Raw genomic sequence first — 16,226 nt, forward strand, 5'->3', positions numbered from 1 at the left:
TTTTGTTTTGGTTTGGGTTTTTTTTTTCCCTTCTGTAGAATGCTTTATTTTTTTCCAGGGATTCATTTATTAGCAAATTGTGCCACTACTTTATATTAGTTCCACAGAAAAGTTTTGGTAGCCCTTAGGACAATGTCTGGCATGTATAAAGCAGAAAAAAGTAGGACTTGCAGAAACCCGTAACTAGCAGCTTCAAAAAATCAGTCTTGTTTATTGCAAGTTGAAACCTCTGTGTGTCTGAGGACACAATCAATAGAAAGTCCCAGGAATGAAGGTTTCACTGTCCTTTCATTTTAGCATTATGAATCAGCTGTATAGCACAGGCATGAGGCATTTTAAACTTTGGATGTGATCTTACTTTGTTTACATATTTGCAGTAATACTTGTCTGTAGCTTCACAAATTCCAAAAAACTTCAGGGTTCACAAAGCGATAGCCCTTTAAGCAACACAAGACCAGGCTGCATGTGATACTAATTTGCAAAGTATCTGCAGTAAAGACTTGCTGACGTTTAAGAAATGCCGATGTGTTCTTGCTATGTGCTGTCTGTTCAGGAAAACTTAAGTGATCACAAAATCCGTGACAAAGAGAGAATTTTTTTTTAAAACCACAATTCTATACATCCCTATCAGAGTCTTACAAGGTGTTTTTCATCAATGTTTGTAATTTAAAACATATTAACAGAAAGATTTTTAAGCTATATTTTATGTATACAAAAGGGTCACAGATGGTAAAAAGATTTGTTACCGTGAGGTAGTGTAGCATTTTGTGATTATAAAATTAATCTGTCTCTAAATCTGTTTAAAGAGTTTTTGCCATATAATGAGCAATATAAATTATTAATATTTTCATGTTCTTAGGGACTTTCACAGCCATAATTTTACCAACACAGCTGTTTGACCCAGTGACATCATGTTTTGCATATTTTTGCATTTTAATGAGTTAGTCATTTAAAAGGTTACAAAGAAACCATAACTCATAAGTAATTAAATTATTTAGCAGAAGAAGTATAAGAAGGTCTTCTGACACAGGTCACTGTGGGAAGGAAGGAGCATCAGTGTGCCAAATTGCACCTGTTTGTTGAAGATAGGTACAAATCAGAAGCTTTACTTTTAGATTACGAGTGGCTGTTTTCTTGGGGAAGTGACTGAATACGTGCACGTACTAAAACCAGCTGAATTTTCTGTCACTGAGATAGAAGGATTTTAGACTGCAGTCACAAACAATGCTCAACACTAAATGGGAGTTGTCTTTCAAGACTTGGATAACTTCAAGATTTTACAGAAAACGCTTAATGTGCATGATGTATTTTCCCTTTCCAGTACTGAAATACAGACCTTCCGAGAGATTGACATTTAATCTTTTTCTGTAATGGTTTAATACATATAAATTCTTGGAGATGAAAGGTAAAGTAGAAGAACTTGGCAACTTGGGTTGCCTTTCTGCAAGCTAAAGATGTTACAAATCCAGACAAACCTTTGAGCCCATCAAAACATCTACAGTTCAGAAAGAAAATGTTTACAAAAAGATTTTACGCTATTACAAAAGAGAAGGAAACGAGGTGTATTTTAGAATAAATTTACTTACTTTTTCATGTTGCGCTACATAAAAAATACATACTTAAAGCCTATGTGGGGGTATATTCATTATGAAGTACAAATGAGAATAATTAAGACATACTGTGACATTCTCAGGGAGGAGGCAAAGTGGGTTGGAAAATGAATTTGCAGTTGAGAACTTTCACTGTCAGCTAATGGGATGCTTAGGAATACCATAGAAACATTAAAAAATCCCACAATCCAACATCATCTCTGCACTTTATTTGAGCATAACTTTCAGAGAGTAACTGCTATTCTCCTTGGTTTCCCTTTTGTTAAATTAGAACCAATAATTACTTGTTACTTGCATGGGTTTATGAAGATTGTTTGCTTTACCCTTGTGTCTGGTGCATTGCTTTCAAAAAGTTAAGTTCTATATAAACCTGAATAACCTTTTAATTAAAATCTTAGTGAAAAAGTGAAATATACTTGAGGTTCGTGTTTGAGATCTTGTACCCCTCTGAAGCTTCTGAAATTTTTGTCAGAAAAGAAAGTAAAATAGTTTCTTAAGAGAGAAGGGAAAAAACTTTCAGAGTACCGACTTTAATTACAGAAGAGATTCCTATAAGGTGTCATTAAAAGATGCTGGGCCTTGGGGGTGACTGGTAGATTCATTCTTTCAGAAGCTGTACGGACCCCAAAGCTGTGTGCACTTAGTGAAGAAGAGCAGAAACTGGTGTTGCAGCCTGGGCAGTTGTTGTGGACAGATTATTCGCAGTCCTGTATCCCGCCTGTGTGGCTGTGGTGGATTCACTGCCATTCAGCCTCCGTTGATTCCTCCAGATAGCCCGAATCTCACATCAGGGAGGGGTGGTGGGGCTGAGGTTTATTAAACAACATTTGAAGCAGTATTTGAATGTGAATCTAGTTATTTTCTGTTAGTTCACAGAATTAAGTTAATGCTATAGCTCAGTTTCTTGTATTTCACTTGCCATGAGAAATAATTTTCTGCTGAAAATCCTGGTGAAAAATCCTTATCAAGAATACAGCACACAACTGAGGGAGTAAAATCCTTATAATTCATGGGTCTGTTTACTCAGTTTTGGCCTTGGGAACAAGCATCATAAAAGAGGATTGCAGATCTTACACATAGACATATTTGGGTTGCTAATTATAGATAGATGTAAAACATTAATTCTTTTCAAAACTTTTCAGGAGTAAACTCAAAATGTGGTAACAGCTTATCTGGTGGGGTTTTTTTAGCCTTGAACATTGGTTTGTTTAGTATAGCTGCGCTAGCACCAAATTAACAAATAGCAAAGTGAAACATACTAATGGCACGTTTTATGCTTTCCAGTTTAAAGATACTATCTATGGTGAAATAAGACGAATACAGTTCTGCATGCAAATAGATGCAGACCTTATTCAGTGAGGAATTAGAAGGCAGTAACAGAAAGGAAATGAAGAGTTTATTGTTTTTATAGCTCTAATATCCATTAAAAGTTAGTAACACAGCAGGTGACAGTTTGGGTAAGTGTAAAGTGAATGTTTTGAAATAAATAGCAGTTGGGTGACCTGGGATGTCAGGGCTCTAGACAAGGGTGTGTGTTTGTCAATATATCCTACATGTTTTACAGACTCCTCAGGGAACAGGGGAAGATACAATTTCACCTTTTCTGTGCCAAAACATTTTAATTATATCTTCTTCCAAGTACAGCGGTTCAGTAACCAAGGATCTGACATTGATGCATGTGTTGATAAAGCTGCAAACATTCAAAATGAGATTAACAAAGATTTTGAGGAAAGGGTGACAGCTAATTTTGCACAGTATTCTGCATCTAATTCAGGTCAGTGTAATGATAGAATATTTTATAAGTGTTGTGTCATCCGGAGGGACTTTTATGATGCTTTGTGGTTTTGAGGATTTGTGTACATGAAAGTATAGTTCTTAATACATCATTCAAACAGGTTATAACTTTTTTTATTGAACATCTATTGGTTGTAGCCATAAACAGGAATAAACTTCAGCATTTAGAAGCAATTTTGTATATCCATCAGCATTCATTACGGTAATAGGTTCCTTTTGTCTAATTCATCTTGAAAGTATTGACTTCAGATGTGAAATGGAACCAAAACTACCGTGCCCATTTTGCGGTGTCGCTTAATATTTGGAAAAAGATCAGATAGAAAGTTATATTAAGTGCATTTAAATAATCAAAACTGTAGTTTCTTTGTATTGTGTGAGACCTTTTGAGAACATCTCAATGTATTTCTGCTCTATTCTCTTGCTTGTTTGAAGGCAACTGACATTCTTCTTTCACTTTTCTTTTTGTTTGTGAAATTTTCTCCTTTTTTTTATCCACTCACTTCTCCATCTGCTTTCACTTTTGTTTGCTTGGGCCGTCTCTCATCCCAACTTGATAATGAGGAATGCGGTGTGACCCTGACCTCTATCAGCCCATGCATGACCTTCTGACTCCCCCACATAACCTTTTGACCTTCTCTTTGACAGCTTGATTAATTACCCTGTGTTATGATTTATGAGTAAGTGCTATGTAAAAATAATAGACAACAGGTGGTCCTCTAAAAACTTTTTGTGGCATGTTTTCTTTTCCTGCCTAACTTGATGAGCTATTTTAAGTTGGGAACTTAGTGGGACAATGTGTGTTTGGCAGTAACACGGCATTTTTACACACTTGGACACAGCGCTGGAATTCAGGGAGCCGAGGTGTAGCCGGAATGGAAATATTGCAAAGTATTAGCAGGGTGCAGTTGCCAAAATGTACATTGGGTGGAAACAGAAAGCGGAGTCAACTGACATTTCAGGCGTTTCAGTCTCAGGTCACGTCTTGAGAAAATTGCTCAAATAATGGAGGGGGCATTTTTCAAGCTGAGCTGCATCTCCAACAGCTATGTTTACTTTAACGCTTCACTAGTGACTTCTGATTGGTTGTCATGACCTCATCCCGCTGTTGCACCTACGATGTTGCAACAGCAACATAGATGTACCCTTCCCGTGGAAAAGATGGGAAATGAACAGAACATACATCTTTCAGAAAGATGAATGGACACCGCTGTGTCTGTTTTAACCACGGGCAGGTTTACGAGTTGAGCACTTTGACTTGCATTTCCCCTGAGAATTAACTCCAGTCTTGTTGCCAACGATCCAAATAGAAACCTGAACTTGAAAAATCAGGTTGATAAAGCTTAGGAAAATGATCTCTTTCAGACCCTCACTTGCAGTCCCAAAAAGATAGTTACGGGGGTCAAAAGATTCCTCTCCAGCCCTGACCTCTCCGGTCACATATGGTGTCCCATCTTGGTGGATTAATATGCAGAGCTGAATGCTTTCAGCTCATTATTCACGTGGCCAGGCAGAAGAGATTTCAAAAGATTTGGAATTTACCTCAAATACTTTGGGGTTCTTTTTTTTTTAACCTTACTCTTGCTGTCAGAGGCAATAATTTTGGTTTTCCTTCCGTTTCTAACGTCTCACTTGAACTTGCAGTGAGAGGCAGAAAGTAACGCTCCATTTCTGACTCGTGTATTATGGTGGAAAGGGCCCTTGTACCTTGTTCTGGCTTTGTAGCAAAGGTATTGTAACCAAGATTCATGATTCTTTCCAACACTCAACTTTTCATCCAGCTTTTCCTTTCATCACCATCTGCTGTCTCTATCATAAGTATTAATTGTATTAGTATTTATGAACCTGAAAGTGGAGTTTGCACTCAGTCCTCTTACCTCCAGAAGCAGTTACCTGGAGGATGCTAGTAGTTAGTGTAGATTACATTTTACTTACCTTGAAGCGTTAGAATTTGGGGAAATAGCTGTTAATTGGGTGTTTTAGTCTGAGAGAGAAACTGTAATTGTATCCACTGAACTCATAGATTAGAGGCTGGGACTCGTATTTATCAGTGTCTGTCTTGATTATTGCGTCTCATCACAGATCTGCTAATGGGGGATGCGGGCAGAGCTTGGCTTCTGTGCAACATCTGTATTCTCTCAGACATGTGGTAGAGCACAGGGCTTGGCTTGTTTCAGTCAGCTGAAGATTGATGGAAATTGGGGGTGTTGTCCCAAAGTTAAGCTTTTTACCATGAAAAAACTTTGCACTTAGAGAGTGGTTTCTCTTTCTGTGTGTACTGGACACACAGGAGAGAACTACTCTACTATTACATACATTGAAAACATAGATAATATTTTTCTGGTGGTGACAAGCTTTTAAAACTCTCCTGGATGATGGCACTTACATCACAGGTCACTACATTTTAATAATGCTGTAAGCTCATCATAGCTGAAATTGGTATTTTAATGACATTGTGAGGTATACACGTCTGAACACAACTTTCATTTTAAAAAATACTTATTAATGAATGTGGTTTTCTCTTTGCTTAACAGTCATGCCAAGGACTGTGTCTCTTGCCTATTATTAAAGTTTGCTAAAGGCCTTTTTTTAGATATTGGTGGTCTTATGTGCTCAGTTTTGCATTGACTTACACTCTGCTCAACTCCACCGCGTTAGTGAGGAGTTCCACCTTTTTATTAATTTTCTGATGGCACTGAAGTTTAATGGTGCAGCTATGCCCACGTGAAATACATTTTTTTTAAATGAATTGAACTTAAAAGACGCATCGTTTACATAGATGTTCTTTAGAGCGGAGTATTCCTTTTCAGTAGAAAATGCTTGGGCTAAGGCTGGATTGAGAGGGGTTGTAACTGGGTACAATTTTATCAGTCAATTTGTTTTTCCATGTTCCTTTATACATGTTACTCTCAAATCTTCTTTCTGGTGCCATTGTTTACATCTTGCAGGATGCAGAAGTACAAGGGAAAGGGAAATACACTACATCATGTAAGCAAAACAGTTTGAAAAGGGATTACTTTCCTAAGAGAAAGTCTTATTAATTGTAAGATTTTTTTTTTTCTCAATTATGGGAAAACCTATCTCAGTTATTGCTTAATTATTTTAATTGTGCTGACAGGAAAGGCCTGCTATCTGGGAGAAATTTAAAAAAAAAAAGGTAAAGGGAGACATGTTATGCTGCTTAAAATATAATTGATAAAAATCCTTTAATTGATTTATGAAATAGTGAATTTAAAAATGGAATCATATTTCATCTGTTGATGTCTATGTGAAAAATTGACATTGTGTCCTCATAAAATTGGACAAATGAGTCATGTAATTTTCAGTTACATAATCAATAACTTAGACAAATTCTGCTTCTTTGATGATTTATGTGTCTGTTTTGTGGTCAGCCTAGAGTGGACACAGTTTCAAATCCCTGTAACACTTGTAGACCTGCAGTAAACGTATGAGTTTTGCATTTGGCATTATATAGAAAACAAAACGAATCAATACGCAGAACATCTCTGCTCAAAACGAGCGGGTCAAGAACACGAACAGCACAGAGAGCCCCAAAACCACCAGCCTCCCAAGTACTGCGAGAACTTGGTCCTGCTCTGCCACTAGCGAGCTCAAAAGCCATCCTTTCATCTGAGGCATGTGATTTAGGGATGTTCGTAAGTGGAATTCTCCCCTGCGATGGATTTTGGGCTTTGAATTTTCCACGTTGGAAATTTTATGTGTTCATAGTAGCGGTGTGTGTTAATATGACCAGCAATGGCGTGGGTGGATTTTAAACTTTGTCTTCTTTAATGTTCCGTTCTCCTTTGCCCTTCCCCCTTTGTTTGCTTATTTATTTGCCTGTTTATTTATACACATGCCAGTTCAGCTCACTCAGCAGGGAGGGCAGGGGAGCGACATGACAGGAGACCACTTACTCACGGCGCCGCGTCTAGCGAGAAGGCAATTTTCCCTTTGGCCTATGGTGACCTTTTTTGACTACGTCCCTTACGCCAGAGACAGTGCCCTGAATGCCTCTATTTCACCCTGTTTAGCAGAGTGCAACCATGCCCTTTAACTTGGTTTTTGGTGGGAGGAGAAGCTACGGCGGACGTTTGAGAAGGGCACAAGGACGAGGGTTAGGAACTCCCTTCAGATGCGATTTTGATAACTAGTCGAGTGTGTCCAACTGTAGAAAATCACCGAGTGACAATCTGTCTACCTGACAGTGGCCACAATGTGCTACAAGGTTTGTGAATGGCTCTACAGATCAGAATAAAGGAAGCCCAAATAAAGTATCTTTTGTTGCTGTGGGCTCGGTTTGCTCTGGCCAGCTAGGTATGGGGACCTCTTTGATCCTCGTGCCTAGCCCAAGTGCAAAGCGAAGCACCAAGTGAAAAGCTGGAATAAAGCTGTTCAGTTAGATAATTAATATAGACGTTTCCAAAAAGTAAGTCTTTATTAAAATTTACTTTTAAAGGACAGCTTGATTTTGACTGGGAACCCATGGTAACTTTAAGGACTCATCTGTTAAATGCACGTGTTTCTCTTTTCTCCCTGCATTTGCGATTATATCTTCCATGAATATTACAATTCATGTGTGATTTGCCATCATTTAAAAATCATAATAAAATTTTTGGCTGCTTTATTCAAGATTTTTTTCTCATTCGCAAATTCACGTATTTTTCAGCCAGTTCATTTTCTGAGGGGCAAAAATGCAGCTGGTATGCTCCGAAGCATCCTGCGGGTCACAATTTTTTTCTGGATTTGTTGAGTACAGGACATAATCCCAGTGAAGTTTTAGAGGAAATTTAAAGATGTACTTAAAAGTCATCCCCACAGTAAAAGAGTTGACTTGTAAGCAATACCATTGAATCAGTTTTGGTATTGATTCATTGTTACTGCCGCTATTGGTTCTGCATGGTGTGCTTGTTGTCAGCTAGACAAAAGGTTTTGCTGTTTTAAACTGCGGTGAATAATTTTCACATGCTTTCTTTAATATATACATATATATATTTATATTTAATTTTTTTTTATATATATATATCTCTATGAAACCCCTCCATCCTTTTTATTTTAAGCTTTTTATTGGCTGGGTATAAAGCTTTTTGTTCATCATTATGTAGAGTTCTTAAAATAATATTTTACTTTTAGTTCTTGTGCTGTTTTCTGAAAAAGTCATATAAAGTGCTTATGAATAAAACAACATATTAAATTATTTTAAAGGTAAAACAGGCAACTTTTCTGACGCTGAGGGATGTATATGAGCATAAATGCACACACAGACACATATTCACACATCAATATCCCTTTAATGACAGAAATGAAACTAACAGAATATTCTTAAAATACCCTTCTATAAATTATGTTGTGTGAACTTACTGAAAGAAATATAAAAGTTTTTAAGAGCATTAAAGTAAATGCAAAGCATTTTCAAGCATTAAATCTCCCTTTTCATATTTCTTCTTTTTGTGTGTGTGTGTATCTCTTCTGAAACAGGAAGGCTATGGAGTAATAGTACTGAATCCCAATGAGAACTACATTGAAGTGGAGAAGACAAAAGCCCAAGTACAGCTGTCTTCTGATAGCTCAGATGAACCTGCGGAAAAGAGGGAAAGAAAAGATAAAATCCAGAAGGAAACAAAGAAGCGACGTGACTTCTACGAAAAGTATCGAAATCCACAAAAAGAAAAAGAAACTATGCAGATGTATATTAGAGTAAGTTTGTTTTGGTTTTGTTTGCCCTTCTGTAATGATGTATAGATATGCTTACTGTCCATATTGGCTAATAAACAGCATGCTTTTTTAAAAACAAACACATTACCGAGATGGCATTCAAGAGTTCATAACGCAGTTCCTGGCTCTAAACTTTGTTGATATTTTTTTGTCACTTACTGAATGTGAAGTTTCGGAAGACTTACAAAACATTCCTTTCTAATTTCAAAGGGGAACATCAAATAAACCCCAGAGGAACTCACTGGTGCTATCAGGAAAGAGAATGATTTAAGGAAGACTTTGTAAAAATTATTTTATAAACGGAGGTGTACATAAGAAACACTTTCTAGCGCAGCTCAGGCAACTTATTAGCTTCACATGTCATGCGTGCATTTATTGTACTATATTGTCTTATGTTGGGGAGGCAGTAGTTATAGCCTGACAGTTTTTTAACGTATTACCTGCTGAATTAATGATGTATTGTAGAAAATACCAGTGTTCATCTTGTGTGGTAGTAGATTTACCCTATAATGTATTGTTTTCATATGAGCAGCCATCCATTGTGTTTCAGCTGAACTTCTGAAGGCAGATAAAGGAGGAGAGTTATTAATATCTTAATAAATATTTAAGCTAGAATAGTTCAAGAATGGTGTAATGAGGAAACTCTGTCCCTTGCTCTTTTCTTAGTGAACCATTGCACTTTGTAATGCTAACAGCATGAGATCGTTATAACAGTGCTACCCGAGGATTTCTAATTCTGCAGGGGGCACAAACAATATTATTTGCACTTTGACACATTCTGCTTCATATACATACTATGCATTATACATTCGAGACTGAGTCATGCAATTTCCAAAGCCCTTATTATGAAAGTTAGTATTTTCATTCAACGGTAAAACACGTCAGAAACGCCACAGTGTAGTTAAAACAGTAAAAATGTATGTGCCTTTCTGGTACAAAACAGAGAAGAATACAGCAAAAGGGATGTTACAATCATCTTAAATTTTAGCAAGTTCCTGTTAATTGTCATTTAGCATAACAATGTTTGTAAGAGAAGTACAGCTTACTGGCTAGCTAAAAGGGCTTGTAACCTGGATGCGAGATGATCACTAATACCACAAATATTACTGTGTCTTTTGAAAAATATCTTGCTACTGAGTATGGGAAACAAAAGGATGCATATACATTTTCAAAGTCACTAACAGGGCACTGTTTTTTCTATGCACTGCTTTTCATGAGAGGTGCCATTCTGCCCACCAGCCAGACCCTGCTTGTTAAGAGGGGCGACCAGGCTTGTCTCAAGGTCTGTCAGAAGTCAGTGGATGATGTTGCTGTATTGTCCAGAAAGCCGTTTAGTCAGCATGCTGGTCCAGTGTCCCCTTGTTGAAAGTGAACCTTTTTTTGATACCTTTTTAGCAGTTGCACCTTCTTGTGGCTCTTTTACTTGACGAGGCATGAAATTTGGCTTCAGGAGGTTTGACCCCGAAACATAAAATGCATGACTTTGTCCCCTTTTTTGCACAGCTCTGTGCCTCAGATATGACTGTTGATGTTCCCTTTATTTGGTTTTCTTCAAACCAAGGAAAGAAGTAGCATAAGTTTCGGTGAAAGTGTGGGTGGTGCCCTCCTTTCCTGGGTGAATTAACTGAAATCGGATTTTCTAGTGCAGTTGGTGTTTTATTCTGAAAGAATTCTTTAGGACTTTTTCTTTAGTAGGCTCTAGTACAGATAGTTTTTTGAAACAGAATGAAAAACGTCCCTGCTTTGGTGTGTGGCAGGACAAATTACTGCAATTTACTTGGTTATCGGTTTCTGAAACAAAACTGGACCTGCTGATAGGGTGCCATTTACTCTGTTGGGCAGAACTGCTAAGTCCGTAGGTGGTTGCAAGAGGAGCTATGAACGTAGCGTGCTCTGCTCCACCTTTCTGGCCACAGACACGGTTGTCAGTCTGCCCGGGCATCGCACGGTGCAAAGAAAATGGTGCAATGCCATATTTGCAATGTATTTCTTGCCTCCTGTGCTTGGGTCTGTAGGATTACGTGAGCTGCAGGAATCGCAGCTCGTTTGCACCCTGGGACTGGCTGCCGGGCTTAGCACAACCACGGGCTGCTGCGGAGTATGGAGTGGGAGCTGGTTTGGAGTAATCTCAAAGGGCAATTGGGATATGACCTTTACTTACTGTGTAGTATAGTATACCTTTGACTCACTGGGCTCTTGAAATAAAACATATTGTCACTCCACAGAAATATTTAAGGATGGTATATGCTTCATAATGATCTTGTCAAAGAGTTTTGAAAAACCTGAGCAAGCCTTATGTCATCTTCGCCAAGCAGGGAAAACTGGTGCAGAGAGACTAGATGAAAAAAGGCATCAACTGCATCTAACGTTGAAGGAAAATTTGTTTGTGTCAAATACGCTGGAGAAATTGTTTCAAACTGTTACGTAGTAGGAATAAATATCCTCGGTTTTGTTCTCATAGGGTCATTGAGATCTGTTGTGGTCTGATGAGGAAATGCCATTTGAACAAATCAAAGCTGTCTGCATGATGCTCCCAGTTGTGCAGTTAGATTTTCCAAGAACTGGAAAAATGGAGCTCTTCCGTGGTAAATTTCTTTAAGTATTTTCTGTATTTTTGTAGAAAAAAAAAACAAATAGCTGGGATACTCAAGAATATGTAAAAGCAGAGTCTTAAAATGCAAAATCTCAAATTGCACTGTATTTTTGTACAAAATGAGTACAAATAAAAACGACTATGGGAGCGTGTAGTGCATTAAGCATAGTGCTTGAAAGATCAAAGTACTTATTGTTTCATGCTGGAAGTTTCCTTAACTATGAAATAATGTACTTTCTGGCATACATTATAGCTTGTTAAAGGGTCTGATTTGGTCTGGGCAATAAACATCATGTCAAACATTATGGCAGAAAAACCTGCTTAATATGTTTTGTAATAAGACAGAATTTTTTGTTCTTGAAAACATCTGCCAAATGAATTCACGAGTGAAGACAGAAAATGTCATCAGTTCAGTAACAATCTTATAAATTTGGTTTCTTTTTTGTCGATGCAAACGAAGAAAAAAACTTCTTTATAATCAGCATTGACTATAATACTTTATGGAATGATTAAACAAAAGCATTTTACTTTTATATAACATGCTAATGAATGCATATGAATTTTAATACTCTAACTGTTCAGATTTTAACAAGCATATTGCCAGCAGATCATTTTAAAAGCATCTGTTTTTTAATGTGTTGAATGGAGGATTGAGTCAAATAGCTAAATATGTACATACATCCTTTTAAAAAACGTATTTCTGTCCTTATAGATACTACCATTTTTTCTTAGACCACCAGAGGCTGCTGCTGTACATATCGGCTAATGCTTCCCCCCAGAAACTTTGTACCCTTGCCAACCTTCATTTATTACTGAACCAAACTGAGAATTTGTTGATCTCTAACCTTTTTCTATGGAAACAGATCATACAGGCTTAAATGTGACATGATTATTCCCACCATCCTCCAAACCATCTCCCACTCCCTACAGATTTTCACATTGACAGCGTCTTCTCTAAGTTAAAAGACACTTAGAAATGTAAATCAGTATTTATCCCCTTCTAAATAGCATACACCACTTAAACAAGTGTACTGAATGGATTCTGAAATGTTATTAAAGGAAAAGGTATAAATCACCTAATTTTATAATAATAGTAATTTGCAAAAATGTTATGGCCACAATAGCCGAAGGATATCACAGAGGCAACAAAGGAAGAAGCAGGAAGAAGTACTTTTATCAGACCAACTGATGGGGTCAGGTTTTCTGGGCAAAAGGAATAAGCCTTTCCCAGGCCTCTATGTTAGGAATTTTGTCCTTTCTTTTTCCACCGAGCTTAGCTGCTTTAATAATTTTTACTGCATATATTATTTTTACTATAGCACAATCTGTAACGGCAGTATTTACACTAACAGCGTACCAATGAAATCAAATTAATTTCAGATGTAAAATACTTTTCATTAATAATTTTTCCCATTTTCTGCGAGAGGTTCTATAGAGAAAGATCATGTGCAACTAATTAATTTGGATGCATCAGGATAATTTGTGCCAGTATTTAGGAGAAGGTGGTAAGAGGCAGGTTTGTTAATACACGGTTAAGTGCGCAGCGGCTGCTGGTGGGCAGGAGATCCTGGCAAGCGCGCAAGCACAGTTGTGCGACTTCTGCTTGTTGCTCAGCACGGCTGCTACGAGACATCGCCTGACTGCAGGTCACCGCCGAGCTTCCGCGTGCGTGGGGTGACCTCTCGGCGCAGCGGGTTTATGTCACGTTGGAGATGGAGCCGTTTTTCCGGCGTGGCTGTGGTCCCGCCAGCTGTGCGGGTCTGGCCCCGTGGCCGTCCCCGGGCAGATGCAGGCTCCCTCTGCCCACCCTGTGACTTGGCAAGATGCACACCCGCTCTCGTCCAGAGCCTGTGTGACTGCATTAGCGTGCTGCTGAGACCAAGCTAATAAGCCCTTTATTCCACCAGAAGAGACAAAATGACAAGCGCTAGGCAGACAGCTCCCAAGAGGTCAGGGACATGCTCCAGCACAGAGAAAGTCCACAGCAGACCTGGGCATCAGGACTGGAACCTCCACAGTCTCAGTCCAATGTTTATATCGCAATGCCTTTTTTTTCTCCCCCTTTCACAGCTATCAGCATTACTTTACCTACACCTCTGAAGTAACACATGGTTTTACTTTGTCCATATTTACCTTTTACAGCCCATTACTTCCTTATGTTCTTGAAAAATCTCTCACATTTCTAAGCAACAGCAAAATCATGCTGGCAATGGAAAACTCAAGAGAACTGCTTAGAAGCTACCATGGCTTTATTGCTCTTGCCCCATGTACTGCTGGGCACCCAGAGTTAAAAAAGACTGCAGTTCAGGTGCTGGGACGTAAACGGGTAGTGACGTTCTGGGTGCCGCAGGATATTTGGGGCACCTGGGGAGATCTGGACAATGTCTTGTAGGACCTGCACCACTCTGGCCCAACAGCTGGGAGCCAAGCAAAGGGATCTGAAGCATCTACAGTGGCACTGAGCACCTACAGTTAGGCCTCCACATCGTTCCTAAAGGGTCACATAAGCTTTACCTTCCTACAGTAGTTTCTATATAACAGGAAAAATATGTGTATATCAAATTTTGCTCTATAGATACTACAGTGAACAGGCATCTTGCATTAAATAGCCAAGGTATGCAGAGTTTAAACTATAGTAGTATTCAATACTTTATGCATAGGCTATTCAGCTTGAGCAGTTAAATTAGATATTTTTAAAAATCCTGAGATTGTAAAGACTTCTTATGGTATGTTTTGCGTCTATTAGTCTGGAAAAGTTGTATTTGTTTTCTTTTCCTTGAGCAAGTGAGAAATCAGAGACACAGATAATCACTGAAGAAAGATTTTGCATCTCTTCAAGAGCACCACTGGCTTTTCTTTCTGCCGTACCCTCTCTTTGTTCTGCATTTCACAAGTATGGTTTAATCAAAGAAAAGGAATAAATCGGAGCTGTCTAGCTTTGGTGTCTTTCAAACATTCATTACATGATGCCGACAAAATGTGCATTGTTAGATCCTGCTCCTAAAACGTGAGGCAAGCCGTGTGAGTTTCCAAAAGAAAGAACCAGCTTGCATCTCTCCTCCCACCACGAGCTGTGCGGTGCTCCCGTTGTGCTAAAAAGGACCGTCTCTCACAGGTCAGATGAGTCCTCCTTCCTTTCAGATGGGATTCAGGCTTGGTAAACCTGGCCAGTTAGCGAGCTAATGGTAAAGAAAACTAGCTCAGCAGAAAGCGGACCTACTTGTTGAAGGCAAAGGTGAATAAAATTATTCAAACTTCTTGTACTCGGATACTGCCTGTCTTTGATTGTAGAGAGGTTGCAGTTAAGGACTGAAAAGACCTTGTAGGTCTTCTGGTCCATCCTCCTGCCAGTACAGATTTCTCTCTGCAAGTATCCTTTATCATTTATCTAACAGAATCAAAGGATAATATCCTTTTAGCTGATACCCAAAACAAGGATAATATCCTCTAACCTGCTGCATGCAGTTGCACGTTTTGATGCTAGATCTCAGTGTGTTTGGAAAAACTGGCAGCAAAAATTTAGCAGGGGCTCCAGTGGCAACATACACCTTTTTGCAAAGCTTGGAGATTCTTTACGTGTTTTTTTCTTGGAGACCAGTCAGCCATAAGAGCCTTGATATAGTGAGAGATGCTGAAAATTAATTTCTGAGATAAATAAATATGGTCATCTTAAGATGAATGGTGCTGTTACAAAATTAACACTTTTCGGTGGGGACACACCACCCCACCCCACTTCTCTAGAAATATTTATGGGTTTTGGGTAGGGGAATATGAGAACTGTACCGTGATGCACGGAGGTCAGGAAAACAACATTTGTGGAGTCCTAAGAAATTAATGTCAGCAGACAGGGAACTGGAGCACAGGATGCCCAGTACATTCAAGGATGTTGTTTTCACCTCATTTGCTACAGAAAACAAAGTGAAAATTCAGGAAAAAATATGAAAAAAAAATCTAGCTTTTGGGATTGAGATAAATCTGGTAGTTCCTCTGTAGTCTGCTTGGCTGCCTGGAGCAGTGATAGCTGCCAAAGGGGTTAGAAGTAGGGGAGGAAAGGGTGGCATGGAGCAATGTGGATAAAGCTGCCCAGAAAAAATGTCAGTTCCTACCCTGCAATTCATAGGTGTCTGACAATTTGAAAAATTAATTATTGTAGCACTTTCTTTCATTGCATTTTAAAATCCTTACGAGTGAAGAATTTTACTAACTAAAATCCTTACTTTCTGTGAACTTACTTACTGTGTGATGTTATTTTGAATTACTTACCTCTTGAGATCAAGGTTTGTCTTTTTAATCAGCTCATTGTCATCCCTATACAGGCAAAGAAATATGCCTTATTGTGAGCTCTGAGGAGAACAGAGTCGTGACCTCCGTTCTTGCTATGCCTTAGTGTACTCCATAGCTGATCAGCACGCCCTAAGAACTACCTTTTTACCAACCTCAGAGAAAACTTCATTTTCGTAGTGTCCGAACAGAAGGCTTTCCTAAGGTAGTCTGTTTTACGATATCTCCAGCCATGA

At 38.6% G+C, this 16,226-nt stretch overlaps 1 protein-coding gene across 5 annotated transcripts in view; it reads left to right on the plus strand.

The window, feature by feature from the left end:
* ARB2A (ARB2 cotranscriptional regulator A) overlaps positions 1-16,226 on the plus strand; it is a 272,896-nt gene that overhangs the window by 119,065 nt on the left and 137,605 nt on the right. For all 5 annotated transcript variants that reach the window (XM_068422781.1, XM_068422782.1, XM_068422780.1 and 2 more), the window contains exon 7: positions 8,880-9,098. In XM_068422781.1, the coding sequence (XP_068278882.1) occupies positions 8,880-9,098 (219 nt within the window). The remainder of the gene's footprint in view (positions 1-8,879; positions 9,099-16,226) is intronic.

This window comes from Nyctibius grandis, chromosome Z, assembly GCF_013368605.1.
Source record: "Nyctibius grandis isolate bNycGra1 chromosome Z, bNycGra1.pri, whole genome shotgun sequence".
In the NCBI taxonomy this organism is placed as follows: Eukaryota; Metazoa; Chordata; class Aves; order Nyctibiiformes; family Nyctibiidae; genus Nyctibius; species Nyctibius grandis.